This window comes from Nanorana parkeri, unplaced genomic scaffold (genome assembly GCF_000935625.1).
Source record: "Nanorana parkeri isolate BGI_ZX_2015 unplaced genomic scaffold, ASM93562v1 scaffold961, whole genome shotgun sequence".
NCBI classification, from domain to species: domain Eukaryota; kingdom Metazoa; phylum Chordata; class Amphibia; order Anura; family Dicroglossidae; genus Nanorana; species Nanorana parkeri.
The window spans coordinates 634,097-655,289 of record NW_017307229.1 but is presented as its reverse complement, the minus strand read 5'-3'; the positions used below and the strand labels follow the sequence as shown (position 1 = coordinate 655,289).

Sequence of the window (21,193 nt, the reverse complement as noted above, 5' to 3'; positions counted from 1 at the left end):
AAAAAAAAAAAACCCCCCCCCCCCCCCCCCCACACCAGGTTCGTGGAAACCAAAATTCCTACTTCCCCACAGCGTGCCCACGTCCTCATCGATTATGTCAGAGGTCTACTACGGAAGAGCGCCATCTATCCGGTTCTGCCATCTGAGCGGTACTCGGGATTCTACTCACCTCTATTTCTAGTAAAAAAGAAAACGGGGGACCTAAGACCGGTCCTGGACTTGAAAGACTTAAACATACATATTCGGGTACCTACCTTCCGTATGGAGGCTCTACAGACCATTGTTCCATTGATCCAGCTCCAGGATTGGATGGCCTCGGTGGACCTCCTGGACGCCTACTTTCATATTCCCATACACAAACAGTTCCAAAAATTCCTGAGATTCGCAATTTTGGGGTACCATTTCCAATTCAGGTGCCTCCCATTTGGAATATCGACAGCCCCGAGAACTTTCTCCAAGGTCATCCTTTCTCTGGTGGCACATATGAGGTTGCAAGGGCTAAGGCTCAACCACTACCTGGACGATTTTCTTCTACTGGCACAAGACCGCCAGGTCCTTCAACAGCACTTGAGGGTCTTAATATCGACCCTACAAAGCTTTGGCTGGCTAATCAACTTCGAAAAGTCCAGCCTCAATCCGGCTCAGCGTATGATCTTTCTAGGAGCCCTGTTGGACACCAGGAACAATACCATCGGCCTTCCAGAGGAGAAGATCGTCAGGATTCTCGTCAGAGTGAGGTGGGCGCTGGCCGCACGTTTTCTTTCAGCACGCCAATGCCTGTCCATTCTGGGACTTCTGTCCTCCACGATCCCTATGGTGCGATGGGCACACTGGAGGCTACGCCACTTCCAGTTCGGTTTTTTGAGACAATGGAGCAGGACGGATCTCCTGCAGAGGATCTTTCTCTCCCCGCAGATGAAATCTTCCCTGTAGTGGTGGACCAGCCGCACACATCTCACCCAGCACCATCTCCTGGCGGTCACCGACACCATCGTGGTGACATCGGACGCCAGCAAGTTGGGATGGGGTGCGCACTTGGATTCTACTCACCTCTATTTCTAGTAAAAAAGAAAACGGGGGACCTAAGACCGGTCCTGGACTTGAAAGATTTAAACATACATATTCGGGTACCTACCTTCCGTATGGAGGCTCTACAGACCATTGTTCCATTGATCCAGCTCCAGGATTGGATGGCCTCGGTGGACCTCCTGGACGCCTACTTTCATATTCCCATACACAAACAGTTCCAAAAATTCCTGAGATTCGCAATTTTGGGGTACCATTTCCAATTCAGGTGCCTCCCATTTGGAATATCGACAGCCCCGAGAACTTTCTCCAAGGTCATCCTTTCTCTGGTGGCACATATGAGGTTGCAAGGGCTAAGGCTCAACCACTACCTGGACGATTTTCTTCTACTGGCACAAGACCGCCAGGTCCTTCAACAGCACTTGAGGGTCTTAATATCGACCCTACAAAGCTTTGGCTGGCTAATCAACTTCGAAAAGTCCAGCCTCAATCCGGCTCAGCGTATGATCTTTCTAGGAGCCCTGTTGGACACCAGGAACAATACCATCGGCCTTCCAGAGGAGAAGATCGTCAGGATTCTCGTCAGAGTGAGGTGGGCGCTGGCCGCACGTTTTCTTTCAGCACGCCAATGCCTGTCCATTCTGGGACTTCTGTCCTCCACGATCCCTATGGTCAGATGGGCACACTGGAGGCTACGCCACTTCCAGTTCGGTTTTTTGAGACAATGGAGCAGGACGGATCTCCTGCAGAGGATCTTTCTCTCCCCGCAGATGAAATCTTCCCTGTAGTGGTGGACCAGCCGCACACATCTCACCCAGCACCATCTCCTGGCGGTCACCGACACCATCGTGGTGACATCGGACGCCAGCAAGTTGGGATGGGGTGCGCACTGCCAGGATCTGGCAGCCCAGGGCATCTGGGGTTTTTCCTCAAACAGTCACCTCAAACGTTCTGGAGATTCGGGCAGCTATCAAGGCCCTTCAGGCCTTTGCTCACCTTCTGCACGGCCGGACTGTCCATTTATTGGTGGGCAATGTATCAGCGGTGGCATACATACAGAAGCAAGGGGGGACACACAGCAGGACCCTTCTCAGAGAGGTGGAGTCAGTGTTGTCCTGGGCCCAGAGTCACCTTTGGGACCTAAAGGCAACTTATCTGCCCGGGGAGCAGAATGTCCTAGCGGACTATCTGAGCCGCCATTCAATCCGCCCCCACGAATGGGAGCTGAATTGGGAGGTCTTTCGGGACATCACCAGCCGCTAGGGCGTACCAGACATCGACTTGATGGCCATTCAGGAGAACAGTAAGTGCGTGCGATTTCTCTCCAGGTTTCGCACTCCACTGGCATTCGGGGTCGATGCCCTGACCTTTCCGTGGGAGTTCACTATCGGCTACGCCTTTCCCCCATACCCGCTGATCGGGAGATTCCTGCACAGGGTGTCCCTGTTTCCAGGCACAATAATAGCGATTATTCCATACTGGCCCAGGAGACCATGGTTCTCCCTACTCATTCATCTGAGCCTTCAGCCTCCAATCCTCCTTCCTCCTCGGCAGGACCTCCTGTTGCAGGGTCCGTTCCTACATCCAACTCCGGAGAGACTCCATCTGACGGCCTGGAAATTGAGCGGCACAGCCTCTCGAGCTTAGGCTGCTCCTCCTCAGTTATATCTACCCTGTTGAGAGCCAGGAAGGCATCCACCAATGCCACATACCGGGCGATCTGGTCCAGGTTCATCTCTGCAGCCGGGAGAGAGGGGTTTGATCCAGAGACTCCCTCAGTCTCCAACGTTCTCGACTTTTTACAAAGCGGCCTAGACTTGGGACTCAGCTGGAATACGTTCCGGGTTCACGTCTCCGCAGTCTCTGAGTTGTCAAACACCAGATGGGCACTCAATCCGCTAATAATCCGCTTTCTGAAAGCATGTTTCAAGCTTCAGCCTCCGAGGAAAATTGTATTCCCCCAATGGGACCTTTCTTTAGTCCTTTCAACACTGTCATCGGCACCGTTCCACCCTAATGCTACCTGTACCGTGTGGCATTTGACCCTTAAAACCATTTTTCTGGTCGCTATCACATCAGCGAAACGCGTGTCGGAGATGCAGGCACTATCCTGCAGAGCTCCGTACTGCACATTTTTTCGGGACCGAGTTGTGCTCAGACCTTCTCCAAGCTTCTTACCAAAAGTGTCAACTCCCTTTCCCATAGACCAGGAGCTGGTGCTTCCTTCTTTCCAAGAGGCAATCCACATGCGCTGGACCTCAAAGACGCCCTTAGCTCCTACAATGCGGTCACCGCTTCCTTCAGGAAACAAGACTGTCTCTTCATCGTTCCGAAGGGCCTGCGGAGAGGCCAAGCAGCCTCCGTGAAGACGATAGCCTCGTACCTAGTGAAAGCCATCCAAAAAGCATATTTGACAAGAGGCCTTCCGGTTCCTGCGGAGATCCGGGCTCACTCCACTAGAGGAGTCGCAGCATCCTGGGCAGCGTTCTCCAGGGTCTCGGCAGAGACCGTATGCAAGGCAGCTACATGGTCCTCCAGTCACACCTTCGTGAACCACTACAGAGTCGATCCTTCGACTCTGTAGCCTTTGGCAGAGCCGTTATCGCTTCTATGTTATTTCCCGTTGTGTGCTGCCATGATGCCCCAGGAAAACGGAAGATTGTATACTTACCTTCGGTAATCTTCCTTTCCTGGTGCATCTTCATGGCAGCACACCGCTTCCCACCCTTCCATGGCTCGTGATTGTTACATGAATACCGTGGGCAGTGGGGAGTCTAATCTTATAATTGACTTGTCCTATAGGGTTAAGGGGCGGAGCATTAACCCGTTGTGTGCTGCCATTAAGATGCACCAGGAAAGGAAGATTACCGAAGGTAAGTATACAATCTTCCGTTATATATAATCTATTATATATATATATAATTACGATGCAGGTCCTCAGGTACAGCTTCTTCTCCAGCAAGGAGAAAGCGCTGACCAGCACAGCATTGCCAAATCTTACTCCAAATCTCCTGAGTCAAGTAGCCAAAGGTACAGTGACCTAGAGCTTATCTTGCAGATATAAAGTTATGTGACCCAAGACACAGGAGGAATTCAAGATGATGAGTAATGTTTTTAAGAGTGTTGCTTGGGCACAATTGGCATTCCTACCTATAAAATATCACATCTTCATTTTAATACACTAAACCCTACACAAGGAGAGAGGTGCAGTAACAGGTCTTGTCTAGAAGAAACTCCTGCATAGAGGGTAAATGCAGGAGTTCTTTCATGCTGGATTGCTGCACAAATCTGGAAGAGATATACAAAGGAATCAAAGATCTCAGTATAAATTACATGTCTCTTTTGTATTAAGACAATATTTGTTTAGCCCAGAGTTTAGCTTTAATATCTTGTAGCTTACAAGTCTTTGGGTGTGGTGGTTTTTCTTTTTCTCGTTTATCAGGCTAAGTACGTTTTTCTGCAGGTCCAGAAAATACCTGTTGATTCTTCTTGAATTTCAATGCCCTCTTCACTTCTGAGCACTGAATGTTATCAGTCTTCTCAGCTGTCTGCGAATGTCAGAATACCTACCCTGTATGTAATGGAGATGAGGAGAGTGGGAAGTGTTCTGTTTAGGGTGACAACAATGCTCCTCCATAGATGCAGTGAGCATTGTCACCCTAGGACAGGAAGTGTGTTATTGGCAGAATCACCAGGTAAAAAAAACAAAAAAACTTCACCCACCACAAGTAAGGGCTGGTAAACTGCAATATGTAACATTTTTAGTTTTTGGGTTTAGTCATGCCTTAGCACCACCAATGGTATTCTGTGTGTAGCAGTTAAATTATTATAATGTAAAAGGCATGTAATGTAACTCAGGGCTGTACCGATCTCAGGAGCCAGGTACCAATGCTTCTTAGAAATTTGAGCTGGCATCTAACTTTTTAGGTTTTCTCTAGTTTTTGTCAGTTGAGCTGGTTTCTAAAAATTTCTGGCTGGCTCCTGGATTGGGCAGACTGGCTACTGAATTATGTGTTACTTTTGTCTACTTCTAATATAGCTAAACTTTAAAAGTTAAAAACAAAACTTGAAATGCAGAATTCTGGTTCTCCTTGCACAAATATGAGTGTTCTGCTAATACAGAGCAGATGACATTCACACGCTTGTATGTTCTTGTGGTCTCTGTTAGTTGAAGGCCTCTGACTCTGCAAGAATGGCCACAGATAAGCCACAGAGTTTTTACATACTGACTCATACAGCTGTTTGTAAAGGGCAGTTTTTGACATTAGCTAACAGTTTCCACAAAGACTTTTAATGGGTTATAAAATATAAGAGGGTCACAGTGGAGCTGCACAGCTAAACTTGTCTGACCAAAAGTATGTTTTTTTTTGTTTTTTCCCACATTCTCAGCTGTGGTTTTAAATGCCAGAGATTCACGTCTCTGCAGTCGGATGATTAACTGTCACTTGACTGTGCAGCAAGCAGTTACAAGAGAGTACATAAAAGCCTTGGGAACTGGCTTCAGAATATTCTTATAATTTGTGTGCGCTTGAAAATATTTTCTGTACAACAGTGGCTTTTTGTTATGAAGGTTTGGCGAAGATTTCATACACGCAACTTTTTACTGTGTGTTTTTGAGTAACAGATTGTTATACTGCTGTCTTGAGCAATTTTCTAATATTACAAATATGGGCATGGTTACCACCTGGGCGTATTTGCCGCGCGTATCCATTAGGATACAGCCAGATAGCCCTCGGAAATGCGCGTTTGTCGCATGTTTCTTTTATCGCAAATCGCGGTAAAAACGTGTGGCACGAAATGCGCGGCAAACGCGCATATTCCGTACGCCTAGGTGTGAACCCAGCCTAAAGCACAAGACACACGCATATCTTATTTGTACTTTGTATAGCTGCCTTTGGAACTTGTGGGAAAATTTTATATGGCTGCTACTGACGAGGAGAGAGAGGCCTCAGACACACTATGTACCAAAACGTTGAGTTCAGGTGCGTTTTGAGCTTATTTCTAAACGCACCTGGACTCGTGTAATGCTTTTCTATAACTGAATGCACACCTAGGCGTCCAGCAGCGTGTAGGTGCCTTCAATCTAGGTCAGTTCACCCAAAATAGAAATTTGTGCGTTCCGGGTCCGACTAGCCTAGTTTTATGCGGCTAAACACGCGTAACCGCGTATAAATGCGACTAAGCCTCGCACAGAAAAAAGTGATCTGGGAGGCAAAGTTGTTTATACTTACTAGATAACTTATGTTGGACTTAAACACAGCCTGCTAGTGTACAAGAGGCTTTAAGAGGACAATAAACCTTTCAGGCACCTGGGATCTACCAAAAACGGAAATACCAGTTTGGAATGGATAACCAAAAGCTTGACAACTACCCCTCTGCTACGATAATTACATGCTTTCCCGCTACCCCACTACATGCAAGTGTGTCTCAGGTGCCCGGAGTAAACTTATTTCCAGGATCCCATTCATGTTTTCCAGGCAACCTCCTCTTACAGTAAATTCCTGTTGCTTTTAGAGGAGATTGTTTGGGAAAAGCGAAATCATTATTCCCAGTGGCAAATGGAGATTAAAACAACACTTCCGACATATAGTTAAATACACAGTTGAAATACATATATATTTACAGGTTCATCTGCCAAATGATTTGTAATTCTGTACAGACAATTTTGTGATCTACAAACATTTTTCACATCAAAATTCTAGGCAGGTGACACATGGGGTTCAAAATTAAGCAATTCAACTTCATATGTCATCTGTCCACCATCACCCTCCTCCGCAAACAGTGAAGTAGCATCATCACCTATGTACACCAAGTAAACGCTAACCTAGGAAGCAGCTGTGCTACACCAGTAAATAGCAGAATGACCTTGTTGACTAGCTTAGGTATGCGAATGGACAGTAGAAGTAGAAGAAGGAGGTTATGACAAGATGACAATGCAGGAGCATAGTTGGGAGGGATAGTAGTTAAACTGTAATAGAAGGGACTTGACAAATACTTTTATGGCAGGGTCACCGGGTATTATTTTAATGGAAGTTGCAAATTTTAAATGATTGAAAATGACTTCTATAAAACCACATTAGCATGCTCAAGCTTGTTGAGATTTTAGTAAATGTCTTCGCATCTACTCCAAGGTAAAGGGAACCTCATAGCTTTTTAGTGCCATGGCCAGGAAATAGCACTGAAATGACTGTATGCCTTCCTTGACCTCAGTCTTGTTTTGTGAATGAGGGGCAATGACAGAACTACTGTTGTGCGTTTGCCACAGATTCGGACCAGCCCTTCTCACAGCTGCACGGCAGCCTGTCTGTAGCAATCTCAAAGGAGATGTATGCTCCGAATATTTGTCATATTTTATACTCATGCTAACTAAAGTAATTTGCAAGTCTGTGACAGCTGATTCAGATTTATACATTACATTAGTTAACATTTTCCCTCGGCAAAATGGCCTTGCAACTAACAGACATACATTTTACATGACATGCAAGTCTGTACCTGGCTGGGATGGGTCGCCAGAATTTCCCGTCATAGATTAGCAATCATGGTGGAATTAGCTGACCTCTGGTAATTGCATTGTGTTTGTTGCTCACCCAGTCGCATACTTCAAGACTTTATACATGTTATCAGGAAGCTGACAACTGGCCTCAGTGGTCACCTGTATGCCTGCAAATGGTGGACTTTCCCCTACATGACTGGAGAGGTCACTGCTGTCCCTCAGGATTGGCATGTTCCTCTTGCACATTTCTCTGGACTAACTAAGATTAGAATATTGCTTTTACAATGAGAACCTGCTGAACAGTAACCAGCTATGCAAGTTGTTTCTTAAGGTGGCCATACACTTTACAACCATCGCAAGACCTTAGTCTTGCGATGGTTGTAAAGTACTTAAAAAAAGTACGATCTGCCCATCTTGGACAGGCAGATCGTACTCTCAATCATCGCAAGCCCGCCCCCCTTAGGGGCGGGCTTACGATGACTGTAATGAGGGGCGGGCTTACGATGACTGCAAACGGGCAGTGTGCGCGTGCGCACACCGGCCCGTTCGTCAGTTGTCGAACCAACAGGCCACTAACTCGCCGAGAATCGTACGATTCCCGGCGGGTTTTCTAGCATGCTGGTTCGACGGAAGACGTGCGACCGTACAGTAGAAACGGTTGCACGCCTTCCATACACTGCACGATTCTCGTACGATCGCAGGATTTCCTGCGATTCTCGTACGAGAATCGTGCAGTGTATGGGCACCTTTAGGGAGTGATGCTGCATGCCCAATGGCCTAAATCCACACACACTGTGCCTATTCTTACCTGGACAAATCCCAGAAGCTGGGTAGGATCCGTGCACAGACTTGCATTGAAAATTAAAAATTACAGCTGGCACCCAAATTTCTGAGGTTGGCTTTAGTTGTTGTCAATGGACCTGGCTCCTCTGGTATACGTAGCTCATGCAGAATTGCAGTTATGACAGCTGCCCTTTCACAATGGGAGCAGATCTGATTGGACTGGATATGCTGTAGGTAGAGTTGACACACTAAATTAATAATTTAAAATATAACTACACCACCACTATTAAAGCTAAAATGTTTTTGTTTTTGATAGTAGAGATCAGAATCAGTCAGGTATTTATTGCTGTCTGTGTCCCTATTTAGAAGATTGCGCCTTTCTTTCTTTTCTTATGTTAAGTTGGCCATATTCTTGTAGGCCGCAGGCTGAACGAGAAAACATGCTCGATTTCCCCCATCCATACGAAACAATGCGGATAGGAGAATCACACTTGCTGTGTCATTGTATCCTGACAGCTGGCGCCTGCAGCTGTCAGAATTTGCGATCGACCGATATAATATTTCCAGAGCTGATACCGATATTCGGCCACTTTTCAGACCGATATCAGGTGCGGAAATTCTGTGCATTTAAAGTAGTGAAAAATCAACACAATGTTTAAGTATACTTGGACCTGCAGATCCTGGGTGACCACACCGGCATGCTTGGAGTTGTAGTCCATGGTGACCTCACAGGCATGCTGGGACTTGTGGGACCACAAGTATACTGGGGCAGGTCCCAATCCCAGTATACTTGTGGTCTCCAGACGACCACAAATCCCAGCATGCCTGTGGGGTCACCAGGGACTACAAGTCCAAGCATGCATGTGTGGTCACCCGGGGTCTGCAGGTCCTTGTATTCTTGTGGTCTCCAGAGGAACACAAGTATCAGCATGCCTGTGAGGTATCAGCATGCCTAGTATAGAAGGGATCTGGGGAATAACCTTTTCTTTTATCTTTATTAAAACCTGCCGTGTACTTTACTTTCAGTTGCAGAGTCCAAATATTGCATATAAATAGATTTAAAAATCGACTTCTGTTGGATAAAGTGGTGCTGATAGGTCCTCACACAGCTCAAATTTTGACAGAGACAGCAAGACACGTCAGTAATTCGAGCAGTGTATGGCCACCTTTGGTTGTCACGAAGACAGGAAGTAAGCGGAAATCTTGCTAGGGTAGACTTGGACAGCGACAGAGATCCGGCAGAGCAAACATAATAGAAAATTGATGCAGATTCAATGTATGGCATATTTTGATTACTGCTTGTGCCTCTGTTCTGAAAAGTCCATACAAATCTTTATCATTTTTAGTTAGCATCATGCTGCTTTTCAAAGAGTATATGAGGATTAGTCATTTCAATGTCAATTTTTTTTGCAAAAAAAAAACTCATCGTAAGCAAATCTTTTGTTAAAAGGGAAAGGTTGCTGACACTTAAAATATGTGCTGTGTAGGAAAGTATGCAACACGTTTATACTAGCAATAATTCCTGAGTCCATGCTGACGCTCCATCCAGGACAGTGAAACAGCACAAAACTAGTAACGCTAGGAGTTTGCTTTGGGGATGGGGGGCCTTGGTGTTATGTCATCAGGGGAGGGGTGACTGACACAAGCTTGTGATGGAAGCTCATTAACAGTATTTTTATACCACTATCATAGGCTCTATGAGTATCCCTTGTTTTTAAATACTGGTCAGAACACCACCATATCACCAAGTATTGGCATATTAGTCTCTAAGCTTTTATGACTGGTGATTCTGTCACTTTAAAAAAGTGTCCTGTAGAGAATATTCTTATTACTTGCCCCTCCTGCAGTGCAGAGCTACACTGCATGAAGAACTTTCAGCATCTGATGCCTCCGGGTTTGTCAGAAACCTGTGGACTTCCCTTCCTTCCCGGCTGAATTCTGTGGTTACATCTACTGCCCCTTACATATTGTGTTCAGTAGTGTGCATAGAACCACACAAACATCTGTCACACTTGATGGTGTTGGAGTCTGAAGATTCCTCAGCTGCTGATCTCTGGAAAATGGTGAACATCCAAATCTGTCCCTGCCAGAGAGGTAAATATTAAGCATTTATTTGTGTTTGAAACAAATTAGAAAAGATACAAGAAAACAATACACAAAGTAGGGTATGTAGACATAGTGTCCCATTTAAGAGAAATAATTCTACAATAGACAAGGATCATGGTGTATAAGGATATGAAAATGGTACAACAATATACAGTGTATATAAAGCATTACATGTCACAAAAAAGTAGTTAAACAAAGTAGCATATTGAAAATGAGTAACGATATGCCATGGAAAGTGACGTGGTGGTCTGCGGGAAGGTAACGGCTTTGTACCCAGAACTATAAGGAGATGGGTGAGGGGGGGGAGGAGAAAAGATGAGGAAGAGGGAAGAAGTGGAGGAAGAAGGTTAAAGGGGGAAATGAGCGAGAAGTGTAACCAGAGAAGACTGACAGGCACATGGCCCACGTGGGCATCACATCAATTGTGTAAGTATCTATGTTATTCCCTGGATAGCATCGCTTTAGGTCAGTAAGGATATTAAAACTGAAAAAATTAACAAAGGTTGTAACTGTACACCAAACAAAAGAAGAACGTTTGGATGTAGTTCCACTATTAAGTACGCAGATATTTTAGTTCTTCTATATTAAAATGTGAATTTGTGCATATTTTCTCACTGGAAATGGAAGATGTGCAAGTTTTCACTGCTCTCCTCTCTCTCTGTCATCCCAGCATGGGGTAAGTACGGGCACTGCTTCTTTCTAATTCACTTGAGATTCAAATGGTAATGACTGGGTTCACTACTGTGTGTAAATGCAGTCTGTTACTAACCATAATTCAATAAGGACGCGCTTGGCACTCAAGCATGAAAGCAGCCTCTTCTGAATGCAATGACTCGACCTTTCTGTAATGGGAGAATAGAATTGGGAAAGTGCCAGCGTTTGCAGGCCACAGGAAATTATAGGCTTTGTTCTACTCCTTTTGTCTTAGAGTCCTCATTTAGGGGCACTGGCTGGTTATAGCAGTAAACTGCTACAATATGTGGGGTGAAAGATCAAGCTAGCTGCTACCCTGTAAGTACTAGCGTTGTACTCATTTTCAAAGACCATAGGCTGTTTTACTGCAGCATGTACTGGAGAAAAGTACTTGTAGTACTTTTGTCCTGTTTTTACGGTATATAGTCACGTGAAAAAGGTAAGTTTGCTCCATGGAAATTGTTGACTCTTCAGCATATTTGACCAGGCAAACATTAAATCCTTCTTCAAACAGTGCCTGCAGGTAAAAGGTGATGCACCTAAATAAAAACACAAAGAAATGGTGCCTTTTAAAAAAAAACAAAAAAAACATTTATTCTACAAAAATATGTATAGGTGGTGAAATGTTGAAAAACTACATACAACCTTGGCCTCATGAGCTGGGATTGCCCCCTTTATCAGAAATGGCTTCTTGTAGGCTTATTGTATAACTGCTCACCAGCCTTTGCCATCAAAACAATACTTTTTTTTTTAATTACTCCTCCATGCAAAATCCTATCAGCTGCAAGATGTTTGTGGGTTTCCCTTGAATGAACTGCCCATTTCAAATCCCTCCAAAACATTCCAATCAGATTTAAACATAACCCCACATATCTTCTTTTTGAGCCATTCCTTGGTGGATTTGCTAGTGTCCTTCACATTATTATTGTGGTGAAACATCAAGTCAACTTAAACTTTCAAACAGCTGGCCTCACATTCTGATCAAGCGCACTTTGACATCATGTGGAATTCATAGTTCACTGCAAGTTACCAAAGCCTAGAAGGAGAAAACAATCCCAAACCGTAAAATTTCTACCACAATGGTACAGTTGGCACGGGGTGGTAACTGTACCACCCGTGACACACGTTTCTTCTGCTACAGTCAGCTCCGTTTTTGATTCATCAGTCCACAGCACAAGGTTCCATGCCTAATATGTTTAATGACACACTATAGTCGTTCTCTAATGTTCTTTTTGGACAACAAAGGCTTTTTTTGTCTGGCACACCTCCTATGCAGATAATTGGTGCAATCTCTTTGTAGATGTGTGCACTTTGACCCCCACCATTGCAAGAGTTACCTGCAGATCCCTCAATTTTGGGATTTTTAGAGACTTCATTTAGCATCAAATGGCTCTTGAGCTTAATCTGCTGGGATGGCCAGTCCTGAACAAATTGGCAGTCTTCTATGCCATTAAATTATTTTCCTTACAGTGGAATAGTTAATTAATTTTCATATAATTGTGTATTCATTTAAAAATTCCTTGTCAGACTCCTAGGCATCCACAACCTTTCAGGGGGATTTGGAGAGCTCTGTGTTTCCTTTGCATGATTACAACCACCCATCATTGGCAAGGAGAGCACCAGACCAGATAGCTGACGTTTAAATAGACTAAGATCCACTTGCATACTCCCTAAAGGAGTTTCTATTAATTGGCATGTAATGTGGAATACCTAATCTAAATTTATGTATTTGAAGTGGTGGCATAGCTGGGGATGTACTTGTTTTTTCTACATGACCTGCATTTACCTTAATTTAAATTAGGAGAATGAATACACATCAGTTTTATGTATATCACATTTATCTGTAGGTATTGTGTCTGCGCTGACATTGACTTTAGTGCACCACCACGCCCCCTCCCGCCTCAAAATGGGAACGCAGTGAGCCCGCCAGGATACGATCCAGTGCATTGCGGCCCCCGAATCGGGCCGGAACGCACTGTTTGTGGTGTGAACTAGCCCTTAATATACTTTGGTGAGGCTGCAGTGAACTTGGAGGAAGAGCCAGAGAATATGGTGGCAGGTTTTTTACAGCGAGTACAAAAATCCTTTTTTCTTACAATTTTAAAAAAATCATAAAGGTGAACTCCAAACAGCTAAATACACAATTGAGGTGTGTGTATATATATATATATAGGAGCTGTTTGCCTGCCAACAGCAGGATTTTAAATGGTAACACCACTAAGACTTTATTGGAGGAGGAGGTTGACGTCAGCCTGGTAAGCGTAATTCCTTTACTTTTTATCTGGCTCTGAACCTGTCTACCAGTTTGAATCTTTAAAAGTAAAAATCCTTCCTCAGGGCTAGCATCATATGTTTGTTGCCTGTAATAGCCCCTCTGATTTCTATTTGATTTCAATGCTACAGCTCTAAGATAAAGATTGAGGTCAAAGTAGGCACCTAAGTGAAGAATAGGAAGACCACTGGTTGCCAGGCCCTCAGGGCTGTGTAGTATGTACCATAGGGCTGCAGGATGAGCCCTGGGATATAGACTATTGAGTGGTTTTACCTTTCTAATTAAAGCCTACACTTTTTTGGTTTTATATTTGAAAAGTAGCCTTGAGACAAGATTATTGGTGCCTTGTATTTATTTTGTATACTAGGTTTGTGACCGGTTACATTTACAAGCGTTTTATAAGCCTGGTTAATTATGGCCCTGGCATCATATTATATACTATGGCCTTTTATTCTGCTGCCTCTCAATGAATGCATACTGAGAACAGAATCGCCCACAGAATGTTATTCTAGCAGAGACCTTTCCAGCTCCCTACAATGCATATGCTTTTATTTTTCTCTGCTGAAAGGTTCAGTACAAAAATGTCTTCACTGCATTGAAACAGTCAATATAGTGCTCATAGGCTTGACATATAAGAGAATATTTGGAGAGGTAGTAAGTACAGTACAGAAAGGGTTAATAGGGAAAATGATGAATTAGTGCTCGGTGTTATTTGACAGTCTATTATCTTCTGCCATATGTAGATATTGAGCTGGGGCTGATGCCCTACTGTATATATCATATCTCTTGTATATGCAAGGCCTCTTCTGTCATAAGTAGCTGATTCGTAAGAAGAAGCCAAATTCTGCTTACAGAGGATTTATCTTTGAAAACAGCCTGTGGCTTCCCTTTATCTAAAGCAAGGAGAAGACACTGACGGTAATCGAACAATAGAGTCTAGTTGCCAAATACTTATAACAGAGTTGTCCTCGCAAAAGTGTATTCATTGTTATACATGTGAAAACAAAAGGAAAGTGAAGTCTTAGAATAGCCATAGATATATGAGATGGTCAGACTCCTACTGCTGATTACTGGCAGATAGGGAAACATGTTCTTGGTTATGTGATACTGTATGGCACAATCTTGGCAGTTGAATCTTCTGAGGGTCCCCTGACTGTCATTACACATCTGTGAGCCTTAAAGCCCATTTCCACCTTTGCAGAGGTATTAAAAGAAAACATGCCAGCAATGTACACATATGCAGTTGCTGTATATGACCACAGAATCTTACTTTTTTTGTTAACAGTCCTCCTTATGGCTTCTTTTGAAATGGCTGCCTCTGTGCTGGGGGTTAGCTGCTTTACAATCTGACCCCATTGTCAGGCTGAGTGAAACATTTTAATTTGTAGGACTCGGACCTACTAAAAGGTTCATTAAAACATTTAAAAAGCCAGCAATGTGACTCATGAAAATATACACACGTATACATCATCACTGCACCTCTACATCACCACAATACATGCTAATCACTTACAAAGGTTGAAATGGGCTTTCAACTGACAATAGACAGGCCCTAGAATGGCATGTGGGTTATCACAAAATAGTCCAGTGGGTCCCAATGCATAGCATGGCACTCGCACAACAAAAGGAAGTAGTGCATGTGCTTGCTATTATGTCCTTTCCTTTTCTTAGAGAGATGATGGAAGGATTGGTCCCATTGTGTAATGAGCTGGAAAATCTTTGAGAAGTAACAAGTGATTCTGACGTGAAACGTGCTCATAATCGCCCGCTTGTCCCTCTCGAACAGTCTGATGTGACCCAAACATCTCATTGGGCTTTCCAAATTGGGGGCTGAAGAGGGATTTATAGTCACTCTGGCTACCAATCACATATACGCAAGTGGCTCAAATTTAGTAAAATCTGAATATTTCTGACGTTTTGTATATTTAAATGGAAACGGTGCTTTAACACATGTGCAATCTGCATTAAAATGTCACAAAAGTCTGGGAGAGGAGTTCTTGTTGGAGGAACTGTGCAACAAAAACTGATCATTTTGTTAGTTTGTGTGGGCTACTTTTAAGCAAATGTATTATTATTGCAATAACAAATCGGGCCCTTTGTGCATAGACTCCAGACACACTCTGCCAGAAGACAAGGAGGAATGCTAACCATAACAGTCACAAATATTATGTAGACCTTACTTTCTAAATTCTTGACATTCTATTCATATTTACATCTAAATTTAGCCTATCGTTCATTCATTGTTATCAGCCATTTGTTGAAAAGCAACTGCCAGCAGTGTCTGTCACTAACAGGAAGTTGGCTGCGTGAGGAAAAGTTTATCCCCCTGGATAAGAACTTTATCGTTGGTGTATTCTAGTTTGATAAGGGCGTAAAAACTTGCAAGAAAAAATAATTGATGAATGCGTTTTATATTTTTAGATACCAGGGTGTAATTACTGTAAAAGCCCATAAGGCAGGGCTGGGCATATCCCAAGAGGAGGTAGCCAATGCTCCATAGCAATTTCAGCTGGTACCTAACTTTTGAGGTTTTCTCTAGCTGTTGTCAATGGAGCTGGCTGCTGGATTGGACAGACTGTCTCCTGATTTCCATATTTAATTTGTCCACCCCTGACTTCTGGTATTTGCCAGTAAGTAGCAACTGAACAGGAAATAAGGCGTCTAAGATTTTTTTTAAAGTGTCCAACGATGGTAGCCAAGAAATTGTAGATGATCATTAGTGATGTTGCATATTTCTGAAATAACAAAACATTGTGGCTTCCTCCAAAATACTTTTTTCCAGTATTTCATACTTCACATTATGTATATTGTTCACCTAGAACTCCTGTGCAGTCTGAGAGATCATTAGCCTGTCATATGACTGCTCCCTTTGTCTACAATATCCTGTTACTTGATGTCGCCCTCTGCTGTCCATAACTGGGAAAATTCAAGTTGAATAAGCTATTATCATTTATTTTTTGTGCACAATATGCTACCTCCTGAACCCTAGTATAGATATCAATCCACAGAAGAGGCACTCCCAAGAATCTGCGGTGGTAGCATTCACTTAGGCTAGGTTCAAACCTAGGAGATTTTGCTGGTGAACTGTTTTCGCACGGTTTGTTTGTGCAATTTTGATTTGAAAACTGCACGGTTTTGAATGCATAGATATGTCTATGGGACCCAAACCGCACAACAACTGCCTGAAAATAGCTTCTGCAACTTTTTGCACGACAAGCGGTTTTGCCCACGTGACAAAACGCAAAGGTGTGAATAGCCCCCTTTGGTGGTTTACACGATGTCGCGTGGCTTAATCCGCACGATAAACTGCCTAGGTGTGCACCAGCCCTTAAACATAGCTTTTAATACCAAACATTTTGGGGGAGCTTAGCCCATATGCTACTATGCTACACTCTCTAGTTCCTGTGTGTGTATACAGGGTGTGTATGTATGTGTTGTGTGTGTGTGTGTGTGTGTGTATGTGTATATGTATATGTATAAATCATTCCAAAACAGGAAAGCAACACCACTTTGCCATGCACATTCAAAACATATTTATTTAAAGGGGTTCTAAACCCTCCTGTTTTTTTGCCTATATCTACTGCTATTAAGCAGTAGATATAGGCAAACAGTTTAAAAAAAAACAAACCTGCTAAAACAGCGGTTTAAACTTACTGTTTTTTCTTTGCGCGCTCCCGCGCCGAGAATCAGGAACTGCTCGTACAACCGCAAAAGATTTTGGGGCGGGCGTATGCGCAGTTCCGATTCTCGGCCGGGAGACGAGGAGAGATGCAAGGTAAGTCTATGGACACGTGCACCCGCCTGCAGACACCGCTGGATCGGAAGTGCCTGCAATCAGAGAGGTGTCAGCGCTGGATCGGAGAGCCGCCGCACCACTGGAGGGACAGATGAAAACATCAGGAAAGAAGATCGGAATAAAATACATCATTTGAGGTAAGTGCTAACATTAACATGTGGGGGGAATTTGACTTTAATGTCACTTTAACCTCTTGCCATCCGCCCGTTAAGAAAAAACGGACGGACGGCTGACTCCTATCTGCGGGTTGCCGTCGCCAGACGGCATTTTTTTCCTGCTCTAGGGGGCGCGCGCGCACGGGCAGGAAAGACCCGCTTGTTACTACAGCCGTTAACGGCTGTTTCACATACAACCGATCAGCGGCTCTATAGCCGCTGATCGGTTGTATGGCGTGAATTTCGGAGCCAGCACGCGCCAGCACGCGAAAATGACAATTGCGCTACACATGTTACATATCTCCGCGAACGTCGCAGTGAGAGCAATCATTTTAGGGCCATCAATCACTGATAACACTAAACTGATGAGCGTTAAAAGCTTTTAATGCGTCGCCTATGGCCAATTTTGGGTAATTTAGTTTTTTTGAGGTTTCGCGCGCGTGCGCAATTTTAAGGCTTGACATGTTTAGTGTCTCTTTACCCGACTAGACCCCGTCTTTTATATTTTACCAAAAAATTGGGAAATTATAAATGTTTTAGAATTTAATATAGGGGAAACTGTTTTTTTTTTTAAAAAATCTGTAATTTTTCCTTCATATATAAAAAAATAAAAACCCCAGTGGTGAATAAATACCACCAAAAGAAAGCTCTATCTGTCCCCAAAAAAGGGTATAAAATTCATTTCAGTACAGCGCTGCATGACGGAATAAATGTCAGTCAAAGTACCGCAGCGCTGAATACTGAAAAATGGCCTGGATGGGAAGGGGGTTTAACACCGCGGATGTCAACTGGTTAAGTATAAAATAACAAGGTACATCTACTCTGTATATCGACGAGTGACAGTTTGGGTGTAGCCACCCTTTCTCAAGCCTTTGAGCAGAAAGGGCCAAAACTTACATTCACAACTATACCTCATTGTACCTTGCTACATTCTACTTAAATATGTATTGAATTTGCAACAAAGTGGTTCTGATTCCCTTTTCCTGAAATACACACAAACACACACGCGTGCACACACTCCTGTAACAGTTTTTTCTTTTTTATATTAAATAAATGTTTCCCAATGATTTCTCTTTTTGTTATAATGTATACACTGACCTACATTGAATTTAGTTAAACATATTAATGTTGCCATTGGCACCCTCTGTAGCTGTTGTCTGCTACGTGAAATGGATATTTACGGGATTGTCAGCTATGCCATTGAGAATTCAGTTTTATGAAATCCTCCATGAACATCAAAACTTGATACGCACTAAAGATTGGCAGGGATGGGGAATCCATAATACTGTGATACTTTAACTCCGTAAAGCAGCCATTTGCATGAAAGACAAATATCCAGCTTGTTTTTATAAAATATAGAGGCTACTAGTATATGGAAAATTTTAAATGTAGAATATTTACTGCCAAGATTTTAAGGTTTGTATGCCTGTTGAGAGAAACTGTAGGTGTTTAATGGAAATAGTGAATAGACAAATTACTGGAAACATAAGGTTCTTTTAAGAAAGCTTAGTGATGGGATGTACTCAAAGGATCAGCTGTACTTATCTTTTATTTTACTTTATTTTATATCGCTCTCTATCATCATGTCCACAGGCTGATGGATGTTTGTGCCTCCGCTCGGACAGACCGCGAGACTAAAGTGACCTTAGTTTTTGAGCATGTTGATCAGGACCTGAAAACGTACTTAAATAAAGTTCCTCCGCCTGGTTTACCTTTGGAGACCATTAAGGTACCCGTTTTTACAAGTCTTTTAAAGTTTGCATTGTTTTAAATTTGTTTCATATGCAAATGTTCTAAGAAATGGTTACAGATGATTCACTCTTTTACATTTATTGTAGACAAGATTGCAATCATTTAAATCTAATAATAATATGGAATTTATAGAGAATAAATATGCAATTTATAGAGAATATCTGGGTTAATGAGGAAAGATTTAAAACGTAATGTCCAGCATTTAGGGGTCAGCCTTGCACCATTTGTTCAATTATAAAATCCATTAAAACCTGACCCAGGTAGGTGTTTCCTTTTGCGAGATTTAATATTGTAGTTGTATTTTGTTTCATCGAATGACTTAGTAAAGCATAAGTAGCTTCCAGATACTTAAATTATTATATATTTTATCAAAAGTAGTTCAGTGTAAGGTGGAAAGAATTACATAAGACCCCAGCCAGAGCTATCATTTCTTATTTTTGTGGATGACAATAGAAATAGGAATAATCAAAGCACTTGGAGCCACAAAGTTGTAAGTTATATTTTATTTAAGCGCTTTTCAGATGGGCGGTCCAATTAGGTCCGCCTGTCAGTTTTTCAGTTGGATCTGATCGGAAGCCCAGCGTTCGTCTATAGGCAGCCGGATCTATAAAGATGTGTGTCTGTTTACATCCGATTTACCCCCGACTCTGTCCAGGTCAGGAAACCAAACAGAGCAGAGTTCTGTTTTGGCAAATCTGATCGTGACCAGTCGGAGTTAATCTGATGTGAACAGACACATGTCCGTTTACTTAACATGGGTCTGGTAAGTGCAGCCGGTTACCCCCTAGATTGCTGATGTCGGGGTTACCAATCATTTTCCACAACACATAGCGACCTGTTATTGGAAAAGGCATATCCAGTCATTCATCAACCCATCCTCCAAGTGCAGTTTGTCTTGCATTGTGGGAAATAATGATACAACTGCTGTGAATGGAGGAGGAAGGAGCAGGCAAGCGGCGCAGACTTTTTATACTGGCAGATGCTATTAACCCTTGGCAACTCCAGAAGCGCAGCAATGTATCTGGGGGCACTCGGAGTATTTCTACAATAAGCAGCAGCCACCAGGACATGTGACACCACTCATTGGTGATGAGTTAACAAAGAACTCCTGCTGTTGAAAAGTGAACCCTTGCTGTGGGCCTACCCCTGTACTTCAACTGCCCATTTTTCTCTAGTGGCTGGAATACAGAAGATATACTCACCCCTTCATTGGTCCTGCAGTGGTCAGCACTCACCTTTCTCCCCTCCATCTGTTGTATGTCCCTCGGTGTCTTCACCTCTATTGCAGGTGAATTGACGTCATTAGACAGGAAGAAGAGGCCGGAGGGGGGGGGTCAAGGATCAGGCGAGTTTATTTATTCTATTTGAGCCCCTAGACCAAAGTGAGCGGTTAACCCTTGCAGTGTGGGGGTAGCCCCACTGCAAGGGTAACTTTTTAGATTCCTGGATTCCCTGGGGCTGCGAAACAGAGTTGTGAAGAAAGCAAAGCTCCGTTCAAATGGGGAGAAGGATAGCTTTTATAGGGAGAGGTTTGGTCACAGTGCCTTTTAGTCATGTGATTTGCCTCTCTTCCAATAATGTCTAGTAATGGCGGTATTGTACACAGGGCACTCCTTAGGACACTGCATCACATCGCAGCCTGCATTTGACATCTTTTGAAGTCATATATAATGGGACCTGTGATGATTATTCTGACCGTCTGGTGAAGGGGTATGGGAATATATTGGGCAAGCCATTGGGGGGTCTTTAAGCAATAAAGGTCAATAATTCCTATTTTAATACTATGAAAACTTGCTTACTACAGTCTTACCGTAAATGTATCCCATTCCCTTAAATGCCCTAGAAAACACAAACGTTTTCTGTGTGTTAGAATAGTATAAAATGGTCTTTTCATCGAACTTGAGTTTCTCTATTTATAAGGGGGAAAAAATCCCTTCTTTTTAAAATATCATTATAGTAGCTCATGTAGAAAGGAAATCTGGAATAAGGAATTTGGCAGCATTTTCAATGACTCTTTGTGTGTATGTATATGCAAGCCTTGTGTGTATGTAGAATGCTACTTTATGTATATTTATTGATGTATACATTCTTGCTTGTATTGGGAGGCCTTGGATCTG

At 43.1% G+C, this 21,193-nt stretch overlaps 1 protein-coding gene and 1 long non-coding RNA gene across 2 annotated transcripts in view; one reads left to right on the top strand and one right to left on the bottom strand.

Moving 5' to 3' along the window:
• CDK4 (cyclin dependent kinase 4) overlaps nucleotides 1-21,193 on the top strand; it is a 62,654-nt gene that overhangs the window by 16,932 nt on the left and 24,529 nt on the right. The window contains exon 3 of the mRNA XM_018566597.1: nucleotides 18,918-19,053. Coding sequence (XP_018422099.1) covers nucleotides 18,918-19,053 — 136 coding nt within the window. The remainder of the gene's footprint in view (nucleotides 1-18,917; nucleotides 19,054-21,193) is intronic.
• On the bottom strand, nucleotides 10,367-18,996 carry LOC108795359. The gene is made up of 3 exons (XR_001941750.1): nucleotides 18,916-18,996; nucleotides 18,254-18,259; nucleotides 10,367-10,379 (listed from the first exon to the last, which is right to left on the bottom strand). It is a non-coding gene; the product is annotated as an uncharacterized LOC108795359 (long non-coding RNA).